This window comes from Narcine bancroftii, chromosome 13 (assembly GCF_036971445.1).
Source record: "Narcine bancroftii isolate sNarBan1 chromosome 13, sNarBan1.hap1, whole genome shotgun sequence".
NCBI lineage: Eukaryota > Metazoa > Chordata > Chondrichthyes > Torpediniformes > Narcinidae > Narcine > Narcine bancroftii.
The window spans coordinates 38,037,916-38,056,811 of NC_091481.1; the positions used below are offsets into that span (position 1 = coordinate 38,037,916).

Here is an 18,896-nt window from a genome sequence, read left to right on the forward strand (position 1 = left end):
GTTCCTTTTTTTCCTTTTTCTTTTGGGGTGTGTGGGAGGGGGAGGGGTTGGGATGAAAATAAAAAAATTATTGAATCATTTTGTAAGGTTTATTAATTTACTATATTATTGAATTTATACTTTGTATTGGTACAAATGATAAATTACATCTTCAACAAAAAAAATCATTTTCAAAACACGTCAAAAGAAAAACAGGAAAAAAAGCCCCCCCCCCGCCCCACTGTTTTTCAAACCCCTCCCTCTAAACCAGGTTAACTTCCATATCTAATATACTTAGGAAATGAAGGACGACACCGAGACCAGACAGCTCTGTTCAGAAGCATTGAAAAACCCTAATTTGTTTCATTATGGTGATGCTTCCTGAATGGGCCCCACATCTTATAAAAATTCATCTTTACATCTTTAGCATAATATCAGATTTTGTTTTCAAAAGTTAGGAAAGTCATGACTTTTTGTAACCATTGAACATGAGTAGGTGGGGGAACTGTCTTTCCATTTGATCAAAATTGCCCGTCCAGCTATCAGCGAGGTAAAAGCCAAAATTCTCTTCTGAGATGGTCAATAATATTTCCTCTTTCTTGAGAAAAAAAAATTGAGCAATTAAAGGGCACGGTTCTCATTTAGCCCTGTAAATAATTGATAAAGTTTGAAAATAATTTTTCCAAAGATTTTCTAAACTAGGGCAAGCCTCGTTTATCACATAGAATAGAAGTGAGATAGTTTATTTAACTTTGGAAATATGTGCTCTGTGTAAAACCTTAAATAACAACAATGTCACGTTCAAAATGAGGATTCATTAATCAAATTTAGAACAATATCCTAGTTCTCATCTGGAAGTGACAAATCCAAATCATGGTCCCAATCACTCTTGATCTTAGCTTTTCTCAAACGTTTCTCAGATTCATCAAATCACTAGAAATAATTGATATTGAGCCTCTAGGGGGAAGATTGAAAGTCAAAAAGTGAATCAAGAATGTTTGTTTCAGAAATCCCTGGAAATTCAGAGCTTGGACTGGAAAAAATGTCTGACTTGCTGATTTCTAGAAAAAAAAATGACCATTGGGTAATTTAAATGTTGCTGTCAATTGTTGAAAAGCAGTGAAATTATCTCGAATAAAAAATGATTTTTAAAATTATTAATCCCCAGTTTACCCCATTCCCTAAAACCTTCATCTGACAAAGAAGGTTCAAAAATGACTGGCTGGAGAAAAACTATGGATTCCGAGCAACTTTCCAAATTTTGCCCATATTCTCAACCTAGGTGTAATTATTGGATTACGTTAATTTTGAAAAAGAAAAGTTAAAAAAAAAGGGCCCTCGGACTGCCAATATGAATGTTTTTTAAGAAAAAAATCAATTCCATTTCCACTCAAGAAGGGTGGTCAACTAATTTTAACAAAAGATGCAAATTACATATATTGACCACTCAATAGTAGATCCTAAAATTTGGAAATTTTAGCTTTTAGAAGATGCACTTTGTTTAAACAAGGTTGTTTTCCTTCCCATATGTATGAAAAAAATAAACAAATCCAATGAATAAAAAAGATTTAGGGATTAAAATAGGTAAAAACTAGAAAAGATTATAGAGATTTAATCTGATTAAATTTCAATCTGATTTTCTTTAAATAAATGCTTATAACACTTAGTCTTTGTAATTCCAAAGTATCTAAACTGATTGTTCACTAACCTGAAAGGGTAATTGGAATATATTTTATGGGTAATAATTCACTCTTATGCGGATTTATTTTATAACCTGAGAACTGGCCCGTATGGGCAAATAAAATTAATATATTTGGTATAGAAACCTCTCTGTTTGAAATGAAAAGCAAAAGATCATATTCATATACAGTACAACTCCCATTATCCAAAATCAGATTTTCCAAAGTCCTCAGTTCTCCAAAATTTTCTCGGAGCTGAACTGACCAGAGATGTCGGGCCCCTGCCAGCGGCAGCAGCGGGCCTCGGGCTCCCGGTGCTGGCAGGAACCTCGGGTCAGTGGTGGCCAGCAATTTTTTGGTGGGAATTAAACATTACTTTAAACGCCTTCCTTGTTGTTTAAACACTGTTACAAGTGGTTTGCTGTTGTTACCGAGCTGTTTTTAAAAAACAATTGGTTCTCCAAAAAAAAAAACATTCATCCGAAATGGGCCAGTCCTGATCATTTCAGATAATCAGAGAGTTGTACTGTATTTAATAAGCTGTAAATCAATGTTACAAGGTTATTGGACAACACTCTTCACAAGAAGACATTACAAATCGGCATTGGAAAGTCCTGTCTGAATGAACTTTATTTTCCAAACGAGTAGCACATACACTTTTGGATAAGCTTCCATCTCCAGTTCCGTTTGTGCTACTTCAGAACTGAGTGTTTGATGATGTCTACAAGTAAATCACAGAACACGGGTATTAATGCAGAACAACATGGGCTGCTGGACGGCACAGAAAATGTGTCTCACTTACCAACCATTCCCTCTTCTTTAGTTCTCCTTCAGACTGCACCATTTCCCTGGACTTGTTCACCTGTGGACAATGTGAGAAGGGACTGTGACCTCTGGAAACTTGCTTGCATTCCTTGATGTTAACACTGTATTATAAAAGCCCCAAGATGACAGAGAAGCAAAGGGATGCTGGTGTCAGAGCTCCCAGAGAGAGGCCCACCGTGAAACAAACAGAACATTCTTATCAGGTCAGGATGGGGATGATTGACCTGATGGATCGCACCGTAGGGACCTGCCAGAGGTTGTGGTAGAGATTATGGAGGCACTGGTACTGATTTTTCAGGAATCAACAGATTCTGGCATGGACCCAGAGGAATGGAAAATCACAAATGTCATCTGACTTTTCCAGGGGGAGAGGCAGCAGAATGGAAATTATAGCCCGATGTTAGTGTACTTTTATTGAGACATCAAATGCCAGAGAAGTGAGAAATAACTTCATCTCTGCCTCTCCTCCTTGGTTGCAGTAGTGGAAGTGGTTGGAATATTTCACTGTGGTGCAGAGTCATTATCAATAGAAATAAGAACAGACCTTTCCATTTCCGAGGCTCAGAGTGGCGAGGGGGCCATGCTTCTCCAAAATACAGAGCACTGCATCATGGATGGTCAGGAAGAAGATATCTGGAGTGATTTCATCGTCAAAAAATCCACACCTTTCTAATTTTTCCAATAGTAGATCTGAAAATAGTCAAAATAATTCTATTCAAATATTGTGACCTTCAGAAGACATTTGAACAGATAATAGGGACAGGGAATGTTTGGAAGGATATGAAGCAAATGCAGGTAAATGGGATGAGCTCAGAATGCCAGTGGGATGGCATGAAGGAGTTGGGCCAAAGTGTCTGCTCTGTGAAAGGTGAGAAGCTCTGCCACTCGGTCTCCGCACTTCTCCAAACCATGGCTGGGTCTGGAGATGGGATGTTTCAGGGCTACAATGGAGATGTAGACCTACCGCCCGGTAACAGGCCCTTTGAGCCCACGAGTCCAGGCTGCCCAGTTTACACCCCATTAACCTACACCCTTGGTATGTTTCGAATGATGGGAGAAAACCGGAGGCCCCGGGGAAAATCCACTCAGGCACGGGGAGAATGTACAAACTCCTCAAAGACCGCAAGATTTGAACACCCATCCAATCACTGGCACTGCAAAGGTGTTGTGCTAACCGCCACACCAACCTCACCACCCATCAGCCTGCCCTTTCTCAGTGGACAGAGCAATGAAGAAGGGGTTTGGCACGTCAGTCACTGGCACAGATAAACAAGGCACCAGTGAGACCACGTCGAGTATTGTGGGCAATTCTAGTCACTTGGCTACAGAAAGGGTGGCTTTGGGTGCAAACAAGATTGACAAGTATGTTACCAGGACTTGTGCACCAAGGAGAGGCTTGGACTTTTCTCCCTGCAGCATTGGAGGCTGAGGTGAACAAAATCATGAGGGGCACAGATGGTCACATCTTTTCTGAGGGTGTGGAAGACATCACATGCCATTGTGATTTGGTTTAAGGAGAATCTGAGGGGCAACCTCTCATTGAGAGAGTGATGGGGATGGGGAGCTTCAACAGGAAGTGCATTAGGGCAGGTACAATTTGTCATCTATATCAACAGTAAATTGGAGCAGCAACATTACAGGTGACTCTAATTTTGGCGATATTGAGGACAGTGACAAAGGTTTTGAAAACTTACAACAGGATCTGGACCAGCTGGTAAAATGGCAGATTGAATTTAATGCTGGCAAGTGTGAGGGGTTGAATGTTGAGATTACAAACCAAGGGAGGACATACCCAGTGAATGGTTGGGCACTGAGGAGTGCGATAGAACAGAAGGATATGAGAATACAGATACATAATTCCCTGAAAGTGGGGTCACAGGTGGACAGGGTTGGAAAGGGAGCTTTTGGCATATTGGCCTTCACAAATCAAAGTATTGAGTACAGGAGTTGGGATGTTGTGGTAAAGTTGTCTTAACATGGATGTGGCCGAATTTGGAGGATTGTGTGCAGTTTTAGTGACCAAACTACAGGAAAGATATTAATAAGATTGAAAGAGTGCAGAGAAAATTTACTAGGATGTTGCCAGGAACTGAGTGACAGGGAAAAATTAAACAGGATTAGGCAGCTCAGCACAGACCGGATGGGCTGAAGGGCCTTTTACTCTGGAAAAACACAATGGAATGCTGGAGAGACTCAGCTGGTCTTTCAGCATCTATACGAGATGAAGATATGTCACTGCCGTTTGGGGCCAGAGCCCTTCTTCAAGGGATAAGCAGAATTCGGACAGTGTCGGCTGGGGGAGGAACCCAGAGTAACTAAAGGTTGATCTGATAGAGGTAGGAATTGGTCATGTCTGTGTGGAAGGTGATGGGGGAAGAAGTGGGGGGGTAGGGGTTTAACAAAAGCCAGAGAAGTCGATGTTAATGCCATCCAGTTGGAGGGAGCCCAGTCGGAGATGAGGTGTTGTTCCTTCAATTTTTGGGTGGTCTCAGTCTGGCACTGCACAAGGCCATGGACAGGCATATCAGCAAGGGAATGGGATGGAGAATTGAAATGGGGGGCCACTGGGAGATCTGTGCTATTGCAGGGGACAGAGCTGAGGTGCTTATCAAAGTGATCTCCCAGTCTGCATCCAGTCTCTCCGAAGACCACAACCGATGGAGTAGATGACCCCTGCAGATTCATTTTACTTGGAAGGACTGTTTGAGGTCCCAAATGGTGGTGAGAGAGGAGATGTGAGCGCATCTGTGGAACATCTGCGCTCACAGTGTTTGGTACTGGTGGGGAAGGAAGAGTGGACAAGGGAGTCACTGAAGGAGCGGTCCCTGTGGAATTTTGTCTGTCCGATTATCTTTCTATGGTCTCATGCAGCGCCAGACTGAGAAAGCAGATTTTTGTGTTTGACTGCAAATATTCTTTGGTTCTTTTTAAAAGTAATTTAGAACATGCATGAAGAGGAGGGTTGAGAAAGATAAGGGCTCAATGCAGGCAAATGGGACCAGCTCAGATGAAATACTTGATTGACACGGGAGATCTGGGCTAAAGGCTTGATCCCAGCTGTGGAATGACTGAAAACTATAGGAGGATGAAGATCTTTGCTGTGCATTTTCAACTTCACTTTAGAGTTCTGTGGTCATCACCAGATGGCATTGGAAGGATGTGACTGAACAATTTTCTTCAGTAACTCCGGCCTCCAGTAAAGACCCTCCCAGTGCAGGTAGGTCAATGCTTTTACTTGGCTGGAGAAAAAGGAATATTTAAATTTTAAATTTCGGCCCATGTGTCTGTGTCGCCCAGTTTACACCCTATATCTGGTATGTTTTTGAAGGGTGGGAGGGAACTGGAGCCCCTGGGAAAACCCATGCAGACACAATGAGAACATACAAAATCCAGACAACGTGGAATTCGAATCAAGGTCTCGATTGCTGGCCCTGTAAAGGCATCGTTCTAACCATTACATTAACCATACTGCCCAATGGATGTACATGAGCTGGGAGAGATTTTGAGCCCAATTCAGCCTGAGTCCCGCCTCTTGGTGAACATTGTAGATGTTAAAGGTGCCTCCAGCAGCAATAGATGAATGGCAAGTGGATGTAGCATCCTCCGAGAGACCACCTCACCCCAGGGAACACATGCCCCAGGAGACCACCTCACCCCAGGGACCACACGCCCCAGGAGACCACCGCACCCCGGAGAACAGCATGCCCCAGGAGTCCACCAGACCCCAGGAGAGCAGCATGCTCCAAGAAACCATACACCCCAGGAGACCACCATGCCCCTAGAGAACAGCATGCCCCAGGGACCTCATGCCCCAGGGGACCACTATGCCCCAAGAGACCACCACACCCCAGGGACCACACACATTCAAGTACTACCACGCCCCAGGGGACCACCATGCCCCAAGAGAACAGCAAGCACTGGGGGATGATCATGCTCCAGGAGACCACATGCCCAAGGGGACTACCATGCCACAGGAGACCACCACCACACCCCAGGAGACCAAATGCCATAGGAGACCACCTAGGAGAACACCATGTCCCAGGAGACCACCACACACCAGGGACCACACGACACAGGGACCACACACCCCATGGAACCACCACATCCCAGGGGACCAAACGCCCCAAAAGACCATCATGTCCCAGGAGATCATCACGCCCCAGGGACCACCATGCCCCAGGAGATGACCACCACAGGAGACCACCACACTCCAGGAGAACAGTACTGTCCAGGAGAACAACACACCAGATATCTTCTTCCTGAAAACCATGATACAGGGTAACAGCATGCCTCAGGGACCACCATGATACAGGGTAACAGCATGCCCCAGGGACCACCACGCCCCAGATAACGAAACGCCGCAAGACACCACTATGCCCCAGGAGACCACCACGCCCCAGGAGAACAGCACAGCCCAGGAGAACAACACACCACAGGGACTGCCATGCCCTTGGAACCACCACGCCGCAGAAGAATATAACACCTCAGGAAAACATCTTGCCCCAGGAGATCAACATGCCCCAGGGGGCCACCACACCTTGGGAAACCAAACAGTTCAGGGAACCAAATTCCCCAGGAGACCACCACACCCCAGGAGACCAAATACTCCAGGAGATCACCATGCTCCTGGAGATCACCATGCCCCAGGAGATCACAACACTCTTGGAGATCACCACACCCCAGGAGACCACCACATCCCAGGAGACCACCACACCCCAGGAGACCACATGCCTCAGTAACCACATGCCCGAAGGACCAGAAACCCCAGGAGACCACACAGCCCAGGAGACCACCTTGACGCAAGAGACTATTGGCCCAGGAGACCATGTTGCTCAAGGAACCACCTTGTCCTAGTGACCACCTTGTCCCCAGACCTCCTTTCCCTGGCTGCTCCTGGTGAAGGACATGGGAAACAAGAAAACATTGCACCATCCCCTGCAGGCCAGCAAACACCTTCTGTCAGCATGTTCTTGGGTTGAAAACTCACCATCACAGGCAGAAATGTAAATGTCAACGTCAATCCTGATAAGCTCTTTCAGGATCTGTGGAGATAGAAAGTGAAGGATAGGCAGAGAAACACAAAGAAATCTGAAAGACTCAGCAGGGCAGGCAATAATCAAACTAAGAGATGGTAGATCAACCTTTTGGCTTGGGACTGTTCATTACATACTGGCCTGAAATGTTGACCATTTGTTTCTCTCCAGAGATGTTGCCTGTCCCACTGAATCTCTCCAGAGTCTTATTGATGAAGAGAACTGGCATGTGAGGTTCAGAAGTTAAGGGTCATTGTTACAGATATCCGGGACAAAGCTGAGAGCTGCCTGGAATATAAGGCCATAATTATACCCTGCCACTTAATCATGAGCTGATCCATTTTCCAACTCAGCCCCACTGCCAGGCCTTCTCCCCATAACCTTCAATTCCCTGGCTAATCAACAACCTGTCAATATCTGTCTTAAATATACGCAGTAACCTGGCCTTCACAACCGCCTGTGGCAACAGATTTACCACCCACCAACTGAAGAAATTTCTCTGTATCTCTGTTCTATCGGACACCCTTCAATCTTGAAGTAGTGCCCTCTTGTCTTAGACTCTCCCACCATGGGAAACAACCTTTCTACATCTACTCTGACCATTTCTTTCAATGTTTGAAATGTGTCTGTGAGATCCCCCCTCATTCTCTGAAATTCCAATGAGTACAGACCAAGAGCTGTTAAACACTCCTCATATGATAACTCTTTCATTCCCAGAATCATCCTTGTGAACCTCTCGGAACCCTCTTCAACATCAGACCCCCATTTATCCGACTCCCATTAAACCACCTCCTCAGATCCAGACCCCATTAAACCATCTCCACAGTTCCAGACCCCATTAAACCATCTCCCCAGATCCAGACCCCATTAAACCACCTCCCCAGATCCAGACCCCATTAAACCATTTCCCCAGATTCAGACCCCATTAAACCATCTCTCCAGATCCAGACCCCATTAAACCACCTCCCCAGATCCAGACCCCATTAAACCATCTCCCCAGATTCAGATCCCATTAAACAATCTCCCCAGATCCAGACATCCATTAAACCATCTCCCCAGATCCAGACTCCCCATTAATCCACCTCCCCAGATCCAGACACCTCCCCCCCTCCCATTAAACCATTTACCCAGATTCAGACTCCCCATTAAACTGTCTCCCCACCTCCAGACCCCATTAAACAACCGGTACAATTAGGTTTTACCGAATTCAAGCCTTTCATCGCAGACACATCCAGGAACGAGACAGCAGCAAAGTCGAGAACAATGCTGTGTGTTTGCACATGGGGAATATGGATTCCTGTTGGCAGGCAATTCCAATCAACTTGCATTGGTAAATCCTTTGTCATGGTGTCTGCAGTGAGGCCACTGGTGTTCTTGTCATCTTCACCGTCAGAGTCCTTCAGACAACCCCAATCTGTGGTTTCAACGTATCCCGTCTGCTCAGGAATACAAACCAATGATGTGTCAGGCTCAGGGCAGGCGGCTTCACAACACATGGGAACAGGACCATGGTGGGAAAGGAGTGAAGATCAATGGAAATTGGAAGCCAGGGAAAATGGGTACTGGCAGCAGAACCTCAGCGAATATCAAGATTCTGCATGGATTGAGGGTGAGACGTTTTCACGAAAGGGGGGAGGGATTCTCTATGGACCACGGTAAGGATTCACCAGGGATCAGGGGAGGGATGCACTTAGGATTGGGGAGGGATTCGCCGAGGATCGGGTTAGGGATTAGCTGGGGATCAGGGAAGTGATTCACTGTGGATCAGGGAGAGTTTATCCACGGATCAGTAGGAGGGATTCACTGAGGTTTGGGGTAGGGATTCACTGCGGATCATGGGAGGGATTCACCGTAGATTGGGGAGATTCTCTGCAAATCGGTAGAAGGATTCACTGCAGGTTGGGGTACAGATTTATCCACATATGTGGGGAGGGATTCACTGTGGATTGGGGGAGGTCATCTCAACCATTGACCTCAAGTCAAGCCTACCACAAACTCCCGATCTGCCCAGAGGACAGACCACACACTGCCTTCGATGCAGACAGCCACCTCTACCTCTTCCACCAAGTCCCTGCTGACTGACCACCTCTAATTCCTCCACCTGGGGACACCAGCTCTACCACTTCGTTAGAGCCCGCAACCACCCCTACTTGGTTGAGGACATCAGGGAGCTGATCCAGAGCTGAGTGTAAATCCCAATTCTATTGGCCAGACAAAACCCACCTGATTAAAGCCACCCACCCTTTCGAACACCTGAGTATGGACTTCAAGGGCTCCCTCCCTTCCACCAACAGGAACGTATACTTTCTAAATATCATCAACAAATGCTCCCACTTCCGTTTGACCATCATGACCACAGCCTGGAAATGACCACAGCCACATTCATAAAGGCACTGCATAGCATATTCGCTCTGTTCGGATACCTCTGCTATATCCATAATAACCGGGGATCCTCGTTTATGAGCGAGGAGGTGCACCAGAACCTGCTGGCCAAGGCATAGCCACTAGCAGGACCACAAGTTTTAACCCCCCCAGGGAAACAGCCAGACAGAAAGGGAGAATGTCCCTTCTGGAAGGCAATCTGTAGTGTTTACGCTATATGTGTGTGGAGAAGAAAGACACATACACCAATGCCTTTGAAGTCGAGACTGGATCATTGCACTACCATTGCGCTTATATGGACGTCAGGACCCTGCATCATCGGAGCGCCAGCCTAGGATTGGCCAGTGTTTCCATCACAGCTCCCCATCTTCCCGCCATGCAGGAGGTCACCTGGGACAATGGCCATTGTCACCCATAGGTCTGCGCAGTCACCATGTTCATTGGCCGTTTTGTGGGCCGGTTCACATCTCTGTGCATGGGCCACTACAAAGCCTCCTAGCCCTCAGGTCGAAAGGCCTGCCATCTCCCAGTGGCAAGACGTCCTCTCTGAGGGGCTCCATGCCACCAGGTCCCTCCTCTGTACTGCTACTAAAGTGACACCGCATGAAAGGCTCATCCTTTCCCAGGAAATCAGCATCGGAAACCACATTGTCATCCTGGCTGATGACCCCTGGGCCTGTACTGCTCCTGAGGCATATCAGGTGACACAAAACTGACCCTTCAGTCAAGAAGGTCCACATTCTCCCCGCAAACCCTCAATACATTTATGCGCCATCCAAGATGGGCAGCAGGACACGGTTTCCATCCGAGACCTGGCGCATGCAGGGGACCTTCGACCAAACAATCAACATCCCTTCATGGTAACCCCAGCCAGTTGGCCCCACTGATTGCACCTGGCGCAGTGTCCCAACCCCACACCAAGCAACCCCATGGCCCTACTAACCCACCCCTTCAGTCACCGGAGACACAGCTTGTCGTGCAAGACGCCGCCCGAGAACCAGCAGCTGAACCACAGCAAACCCTACGATGGTTGCAGTGACAGGTGAGATCCCCAGACAGGCTGAACCTGTTACAAACATTGAATCACTTCACCCACCGGGCTTTGTTTCAAAAGAAGGGATGAATGTGGTGCAACCACTGTACGTATGTATGCCCATATATGTGCATGGATTGTATGTTTGTATTGTATGATTGTATGTAGGGTATGTATTTTATACATATATATTTGTTTATATTGTATGTATGTATCTCTCTATGTATGGGCTGGCTCTCCCCCCTGCACCTGTGACTCCTCCCTCCTGGATATCCAAAAAAAGGCTGTTACTCCCAAACCCCTTCCTCAGTACCTGCTTTGGAACCGGGCCAGCAACATATGAAATATGTTGATGTCTCAAGGTGATTAAAGCCTATTAATCACAGCTCTTGGTCTAATGTGGTTGATCGATGGCGCGACACTGAGCCACCCTCTAATCCTCCGCCACCTCACCTGTGCCTAAGGAAACTAAATATTTCTGCCCAGGCCCCTGCAATTTCTACACATCTCCCTCAAGGTCCAAGGGAATATCATGCTGGCCCCGGTGGATTTATCTACCTTTATTCGCTGTAAAGCAGCAAGCAGCTCCTGCTCCTTAATCTCCACGTGTTCCATACCACTACTGCTGGTTTCCCTCCCTTCCTTACGCACCACGTCTGTTACCTGAGTAAATACTGATGCAAACAAAACTGTTTAAGATCTCCCCCATCTCGTGAGGCTCTACACGTAGATGACCACCCTGATCTTTTTGTCCCTTACTATCCTTTTACTCCTTCAGGTTTACCTTCACATTATCTGCCAGAGCAACCTCGTGTCTTTTTTTGTTTGCCTTCTGATTTCTTACATTTTCTGGACTCTTCAAGTACCTCATTTGCTTCTTGTTGCCTATACCTTCTTTCCACCTCACTTCTTCTTAACCAGATCACCAATATCCTTTGAAAACCAGGGTTCCCTGTGCCTGGTAACTTTGCCTTTAATTCTAACAGGAACCATGCAAGCTCTGCAGTCTCAAAAATTCCCCTTTGAGGCCATCCCACTCACTTGCAAGAAAACAACTTATTTCATTCCACTCTTCCTAGATCCTTTCTCATTTCCACAAATTCCAATTTAGAATCTCAGCTCTAGGACCAGACTGATCCTTCTCCATAATTAATGTGAAACTAATGACATTGTGGTCACTGAACCCAAATGTTCCCCTACACATACATCTGTCACCTGGCCTGTCTGGTTCCTCTCTCGTTGGTTTAGAAAACCTTCCTGAACTCATTTGACAAACTCCGAGCCATCCAGCCCTTTCACAATATGGGAGTCCCAGTCAATACGTGGAAAGTTAAAATCTCCCACTATCATGGATGTATAGATTTCAGATGCTTCATTCATAAAAGCTGTGAAATATATTTTTTATGTAAATTAATATGGAATCAGTTGCTGAATAATGATGAGCAGCACATGCTCAGGGTTGGGTGGGGGTCTCATCGAAATAATGCTGAATGTTGAAAGGTGTGGACATTGTAGATGTAGAATGGCTGTTTCTCCTGGTGGGAGAGTCCAGGTTAAGAGGGCACACTTGCATGATAGAAGGGCATCTACTTAGAACAGAGAGGCAGAGAAATTGGTGAATCTGTGGAATTTGTTGCCACAGGCAGTTGTGAAGGCCAGGTCATTGATGTATTTAAGGCAGAGATTGACAGGTTCTTGATTATCCAGGGCATCAATGGTTATGGGAAGAGATCCGAAGAGTGGGGCTGAGTGGGAAAATGGATCATCTCGTGAGTGACAGACTTGATGGGCTGAATAGCCTATTTCTGTTTCTATGTCTTATGGTCTTTTGAACCTCCAGGACACAGTGATGAGCTGAAGCATCAGTGATCAGGCAGCAACCATGGGAAGAGAAGCCAACTTTTCAGGTCAGGACCACAGGCGAGACTGCATGTTGAGAAACTTACCGCTGTCGCCACCAGCTCTCCTTTCAGAAGCATTTTTTTCATCTTTCGAAGGGCTTTATTCCGCTTTCGGAGAATCCGGAGTGGATTGAATCCAATCTGGACATATGAATCAAATTGAGATTCAGAGCACAAACGAAGATTGATCAAATAACAACTCTAACTTAAAAATATATTAATATTATGGTGGAAACTGTAGGATTGAGAATTGGCTGGCCTGCAGAGGCAGAGGGTAGTAGTAGATAGAATGTATTCTGCCTGGAGATCAGTGACCTGCAGCATTCCACAGGGACCTGTTCTGGTACCCATACTCTTTGTCATTTTTATGCACAACTTGGATGAAGAGGTGGTTGGAGGAGTCAGTAAGATTGCAGCTGATACAGATTGGAGGTGTTGTGGATAGTGTAGAAGTTTATTGTAGACTACTTCAGGATATAGACAAGATGCAAAGTTGTGCAGAGAAGTGACAGATGGAGTTCAATCTGGATAAGTGTGAAATGATGCACTTTAGAAGGTCGAAGAGTTCAGTGTGTGGTTAATGACAGGTTTCTTAACAGTGTAGAGGAATCTTGGGGTCCAGGTTCCTAGATCCCTCAGGGAAGCCATGCAGTTGATAGGATGATTAAGAAGGCATATGGAGTGTTGGTCTTCATTTGTCAAGGGATTGAATTCAAGAGCCATGAGGTAATGTTACAGTTCTATAAAAACGCAGGTTAGATCAGACTTGGAGTCTTGTGTTCAGTTCTGTTTGCTTCATAATAGGAAAGAGGTTAAAGCTTTGGAGATGATGCAGAGATTTACCAGGATATTTCCTGGATTGATGTATATGTCATATGAGGCAAGGTTGACAGATCTTTGAAGAACAAAGAGATGCATTAATAGGGGTGAGTATGAGATTCTGTGCATAGATAGGGCAGACAGCCAGCACCTTTTCACAGGCGACAATACCAAATACCAAAGGGAAGGAAAGTTCAGGGGAGAAGTCAGAGGTAATTATTTTTTAATACACAGAGTAGTGGGTGCCTGGAATGCAATGCCAGGGTTGGTGGTAGAGAACATTCAAAAGACTCTGAGGTACAGACATGGATGTAAGGAAAAGAGGTAGGTAAGGGTTGAATTGTTGTGTATAGGTCGGCATAACATCATGGGCTGATGGCCTGTACTGTGCTATAATGTTCTATGTTCTATTAGATAAAAATGGATTTCTCAAGAAGATTATAGCTCAGAATCACACAGTAAATGAGTTTTTTAAATGTTTGGATTGATAATCAAACTAGTTCATGTCTGACAGCAGTCTCTGGGTTAATGTCGGAAGCTTGTGGAAAATGATCTGGGTTATTATTACAACCTAGGTGGGAGTTGGTATGGTTTACTGATACATTTTAAATTTAGATATACAGCACAGTAACAGGCCATTTTGGCCCATGAGCCCATGCCAACCAATTTACACCCCATTAATCTACAATCCCCATTATGTTTTAAATGGTGGGAGGAAACCGGAGCCCACGAGAAAACCCCACGCAGACATGGGGAGAACATACAAACTCCTTGCAGACAGCATGGGATTCGAACCCTGGTCCCGATCGTTGGCGCTGTAAAGGCGTTGTGCTAACTGCTATATCAACCATGCCACCCCTCCTCTGTCAACCTGTACCTTAACCATACCAAATATTTGTGGTAACTGTATGGTTAAGGTACAGGTTTGTTGCTGGAAACCAGGGCTTAATTTACCTATCTGACAAATAACCAGGTTAATTTTTTTAAAGACCGACAGCACAGTAACAGGCTCTTCCAGTTCATTAGCCTGGGCTGCCCAAGTTCACTGTACATTTCTGGAGGGTGGAAGAAAACCCACATATATCGGGGAGAATGTATAAACCTTTCATGATGGATTGGATAGTTCAATCCTGGTAAGCAGGTGAAATACAAATACTGTCTTGTAGCAGCATGTACACTGCTACTGAAAGAACACACAACCAGATGGGTTGAGCTCAGTGAGCAGAACTGATTTATTGCAGGCTGCTGGGTTGAACTTATACTCCCAGCCCAGTCCTGGCTGAGAACCATGCTGGGGGCGCTGACATCACCTTGGCATCACGTGATCCCCCAGCACGGGCTTCTGAGCCCGTGAAGGGGAAATCCCCTATGGCAGCATTTTGGCTGGCTGGGCCACAATCATTGGTTCGGTGGGGTCGAGGTGCGTTGGGTTCAGCCTGTCCACAGTAAACAGTTCCTGCCTGCCGCCGACGTCCAGCGTGAACGTAGACCCTGAACACTGGACAACCTTGTATGGCCCCTCACAAGGTCTCTGCAGAGGTGCTGCGGGTGGGCCCCACCGAATAAAAACGTACTCTGCGAAAAGCAGCTCGCTGGGGACGTAAGATGGCCATGTGCCGTGTCTGGGCTGCTGTGGGGGTGTGAAGGAGTCCAAATGGGCCCGGAGGTGGGGAAGCAGCTCTTGCGGCAACCGTTGATGAACACTCCAGGAAGTGCCAGCCGTGTGCCATAGACCAGCTCAGCTGATGACGCCTGCACATCCTCTTTGGGCGTGGAGCAGATGCCCAGTTCATCCACCCAGTTGGGACCAGTGAGGCGGGCCAACTTAAGATGGGGGAGCAGACGCTCGACCAGCCCATTGGCCTGCGGGTGATAGGCCTTGGTGCGGTGTAACTCGATCCACAACCTGTTGGCGAGCTGTGCCCAGAGCGCAGAGGTGAACTGGGTGCCCCGATTGCTGGTGAGGTGATTCGGAACGCCGAACCGGGCGACCCAACTGTGCAACAACGCTCAGGAGCAGGAGTCCGTGGAGGCATCTGGCATCGGAATCGCCTCAGGCCAACGAGTGGTGCAGTCCACCACTGTGAACAGGTAACAGTTGCCATGGGAAACGGGTAAGGGCCCAACTATGTCCATGTGAATGTGACTGAATCATTCCCGGACGTGCTCAAACTCTTGCACGGGTGAGCTGGTGTGCCTGTGTACCTTGGACATCTGGCAGTGGGTGCATGTTCTGACCCAGCCCGTGATCTGCTTCCGCAGCCCATGCAAGACGAACCGCTCTGCCACCATCCGGATCGTGGACCTGATGGATGGGTGCGAAAGGTCGTGGATGTGATGGAAGACTTGCCTGCGCCACTGCTGGGAACCACTGGCCGCGGGGTGCCCATGGAGACATCGCACAGGATGGTGCTTCTGCCGCTTGGAGTTGGGAGGTCTCGGAACCGCAGGCCCGTGATGGCAGTCCTGAAGGCTCACATCTCCTCGTTGGACTTCTGGTCCCGGGTGAGCTGGTCAAAGTTGAGGCCGGGTGTCAGCACGCAGATGGCCAGTCACAAGAGTGCATCAGCGACCACGTTGGCCTTCCCTGCCTTGTGCCAAATATTGGTGGTAAACTCCGACACGAAAGAGAGGTGACGCTGCTGGTGGGCTGACCAGGGGTCCTTCGCCATTGCGAGTGCCTGGGTGAGGGGTTTGTGAAATAGCGAAAATGCCACACCGCCAGGGACATACCCAGTAACTCACGGTCAAAAGCGCTATACTTGCGCTCTGGTGGGCAAAGAAGCCAGGGGAGGAGGCCGGGCAGCCGAGGGACTGGCAGTTGGGGGAGGCGGCAGGACAGCTGAGGACAGCGGTTGAGGGAGACGGCGGAGTCGCCGAGGGACCGCAGTTGGGGGAGACAGCCAGGCAGCCAAGGGACCGACTGTTGGGGGAGGCGGCCGGGCAGCCAAGGGACCGGCAGATGAGGAGGTGGCTAAAGTACCAGCAGTGGGGGGAGATGGCCAGGCAGCTGAAGGACCAGCGGTTGAGGGAAGCGGCTGAGGGACCAACAGTTGGGGGAGGTGGTCAGGGGGCCGAGGGACCGCGGTTAGGGGAGATGGCCGAAGGACCACCAGTTGGGGGGCAGGTGGCGGGGCAGCCAAGGGACTGGCATTTGGGAGAGACAGCCGGGCGACTGGAAGGGGGTGGGGGTGGATACAGCAGCACAATTCGGGTGGGCTTTCCAAAATCCAGAAAAATCCAAAATTTGGAACACACTCTCTCCAAAGGGTTTCGGATAAAGGATTCTGAACCTTGTGTACCTGTACCTTGAGCCTAGTTTTCTAAAGTTCAGTTGGCTAAATTTTATCCTAATATTTCTTTGAATTGTGACAGATGAAAGATAAAAGAAGGTACTTTGTGACATATGTTTTGGTTTTCTTCCTCAATTTCCAAATTTGGGGAAGCTATCTTTTGTACCTTGTCTTTAGTTCTTAATGCAAATCTTATATCTAATCATTTAATTGTTATTTTTGGATCAACTAAAATAATTGATTTGAAATTAACTGTATTTCAATCTTGTTTCTCTGATGCTGAATGATCAATATCGATGAGATGGAGAGATGCCGTCCCTCCTTCTCACACTCAATGGTTATATGACACGATGGCACATCTAACATGCTGAATGATCAATATCGATGAGATGGAGAGATGCCGTCCCTCCTTCTCACACTCAATGGTTATATGACACGATGGCACATCTAACTAATGTTGAATGATCAATATCGATGAGATGGAGAGATGCCGTCCCTCCTTCTCACACTCAATGGTTATATGACACGATGGTACATCTAACTTATGTTGAATGATCAATACCGATGAGATGGAGAGATGCCGTCCCTCCTTATCACACTCAATGGTTATAAGACACGATGGCACATCTAACGTATGTTGAATGATCAATATCGATGAGATGGAGAGATGCTGTCCCTCCTTCTCACAATCAATGGTTATATGACACGATGGCACATCTAACTTATGTTGAATGATCAATATCGATGAGATGGAGAGATGCCGTCCCTCCTTCTTACACTCAATGGTTATATGACACGATGGCACATCTAACTTATGTTGAATGATCAATATCGATGAGATGGAGAGATGCCGTCCCTCCTTCTCACACTCAATGGTTATATGACACAATGGTACATCTAACTTATGTTGAATGATCAATACCGATGAGATGGAGAGATGCCGTCCCTCCTTCTCACACTCAATGGTTATATGACACGATGGCACATCTAACGTATGTTGAATGATCAATATCAATGAGATGGAGAGATGCTGTCCCTCCTTCTCACACTCAATGGTGAGATGACACGATGGCACGTCTAACATGCTGAATGATCAATATCGATGAGATGGAGAGATGCCGTCCCTCCTTCTCACACACAATGGTTATATGACACAATGGCACATCTAACGTATGTTGAATGATCAATATCGATGAGATGGAGAGATGCCGTCCCTCCTTCTCACACTCAATGGTTATATGACACGATGGCACATCTAACTTATGTTGAATGATCAATATCGATGAGATGGAGAGATGCCGTCCCTCCTTCTCACACTCAATGGTTATATGACACGATGGCACACCTAACTTATGTTGAATGATCAATACCGATGAGATAGAGAGATGCTGTCCCTCCTTCTCACACTCAATGGTTATATGACACGATGGCACATCTAACGTATGTTGAATGATCAATATCGATGAGATGGAGAGATGCTGTCCCTCCTTCTCACACTCAATGGTTATATGACACGATGGCACATCTAACTTATGTTGAATGATCAATATCGATGAGATGGAGAGATGCCGTCCCTCCTTCTCACACTCAATGGTTATATGACACGATGGCACATCTAACGTATGTTGAATGATCAATATCGATGAGATGGAGAGATGCTGCCCCTCCTTCTCACACTCAATGGTTATATGACACGATGGCACATTTAACTTATGTTGAATGATCAATATCGATGAGATGGAGAGATGCCGTCCCTCCTTCTAATACTCAATGGTTATATGACACGATGGCACATCTAACGTATGTTGAATGATCAATATCGATGAGATGGAGAGATGCCTTCCCTCCTTCTCACACTCAATGGTTATATGTCACGATGGCACATCTAACTTATGTTGAATGATCAATATCGATGAGATGGAGAGATGCCGTCCCTCCTTCTCACACTCAAT

At 46.6% G+C, this 18,896-nt stretch overlaps 1 protein-coding gene across 3 annotated transcripts in view; it reads right to left on the reverse strand.

Annotated features, from left to right (window-relative positions):
• Positions 1-238: 238 nt before the first annotated feature.
• Positions 239-18,896, reverse strand: part of LOC138748290 (chloride anion exchanger-like) — a 257,498-nt gene continuing 238,840 nt past the window's right edge. For 2 of the 3 annotated variants that reach the window (XM_069908204.1, XM_069908205.1), the window contains exons 20-25: positions 12,878-12,973; positions 8,719-8,952; positions 7,471-7,525; positions 3,028-3,173; positions 2,461-2,520; positions 239-2,379 (exon numbers count right to left, since the gene is read on the reverse strand). In XM_069908204.1, the coding sequence (XP_069764305.1) occupies positions 2,356-2,379; positions 2,461-2,520; positions 3,028-3,173; positions 7,471-7,525; positions 8,719-8,952; positions 12,878-12,973 (615 nt within the window). In that variant the 3' untranslated portion in view covers positions 239-2,355. Of the gene's footprint in view, positions 2,380-2,460; positions 2,521-3,027; positions 3,174-7,470; positions 7,526-7,751; positions 7,805-8,718; positions 8,953-12,877; positions 12,974-18,896 lie in introns of those variants that run through there. The other variant, XM_069908206.1, reaches the window with a different exon arrangement.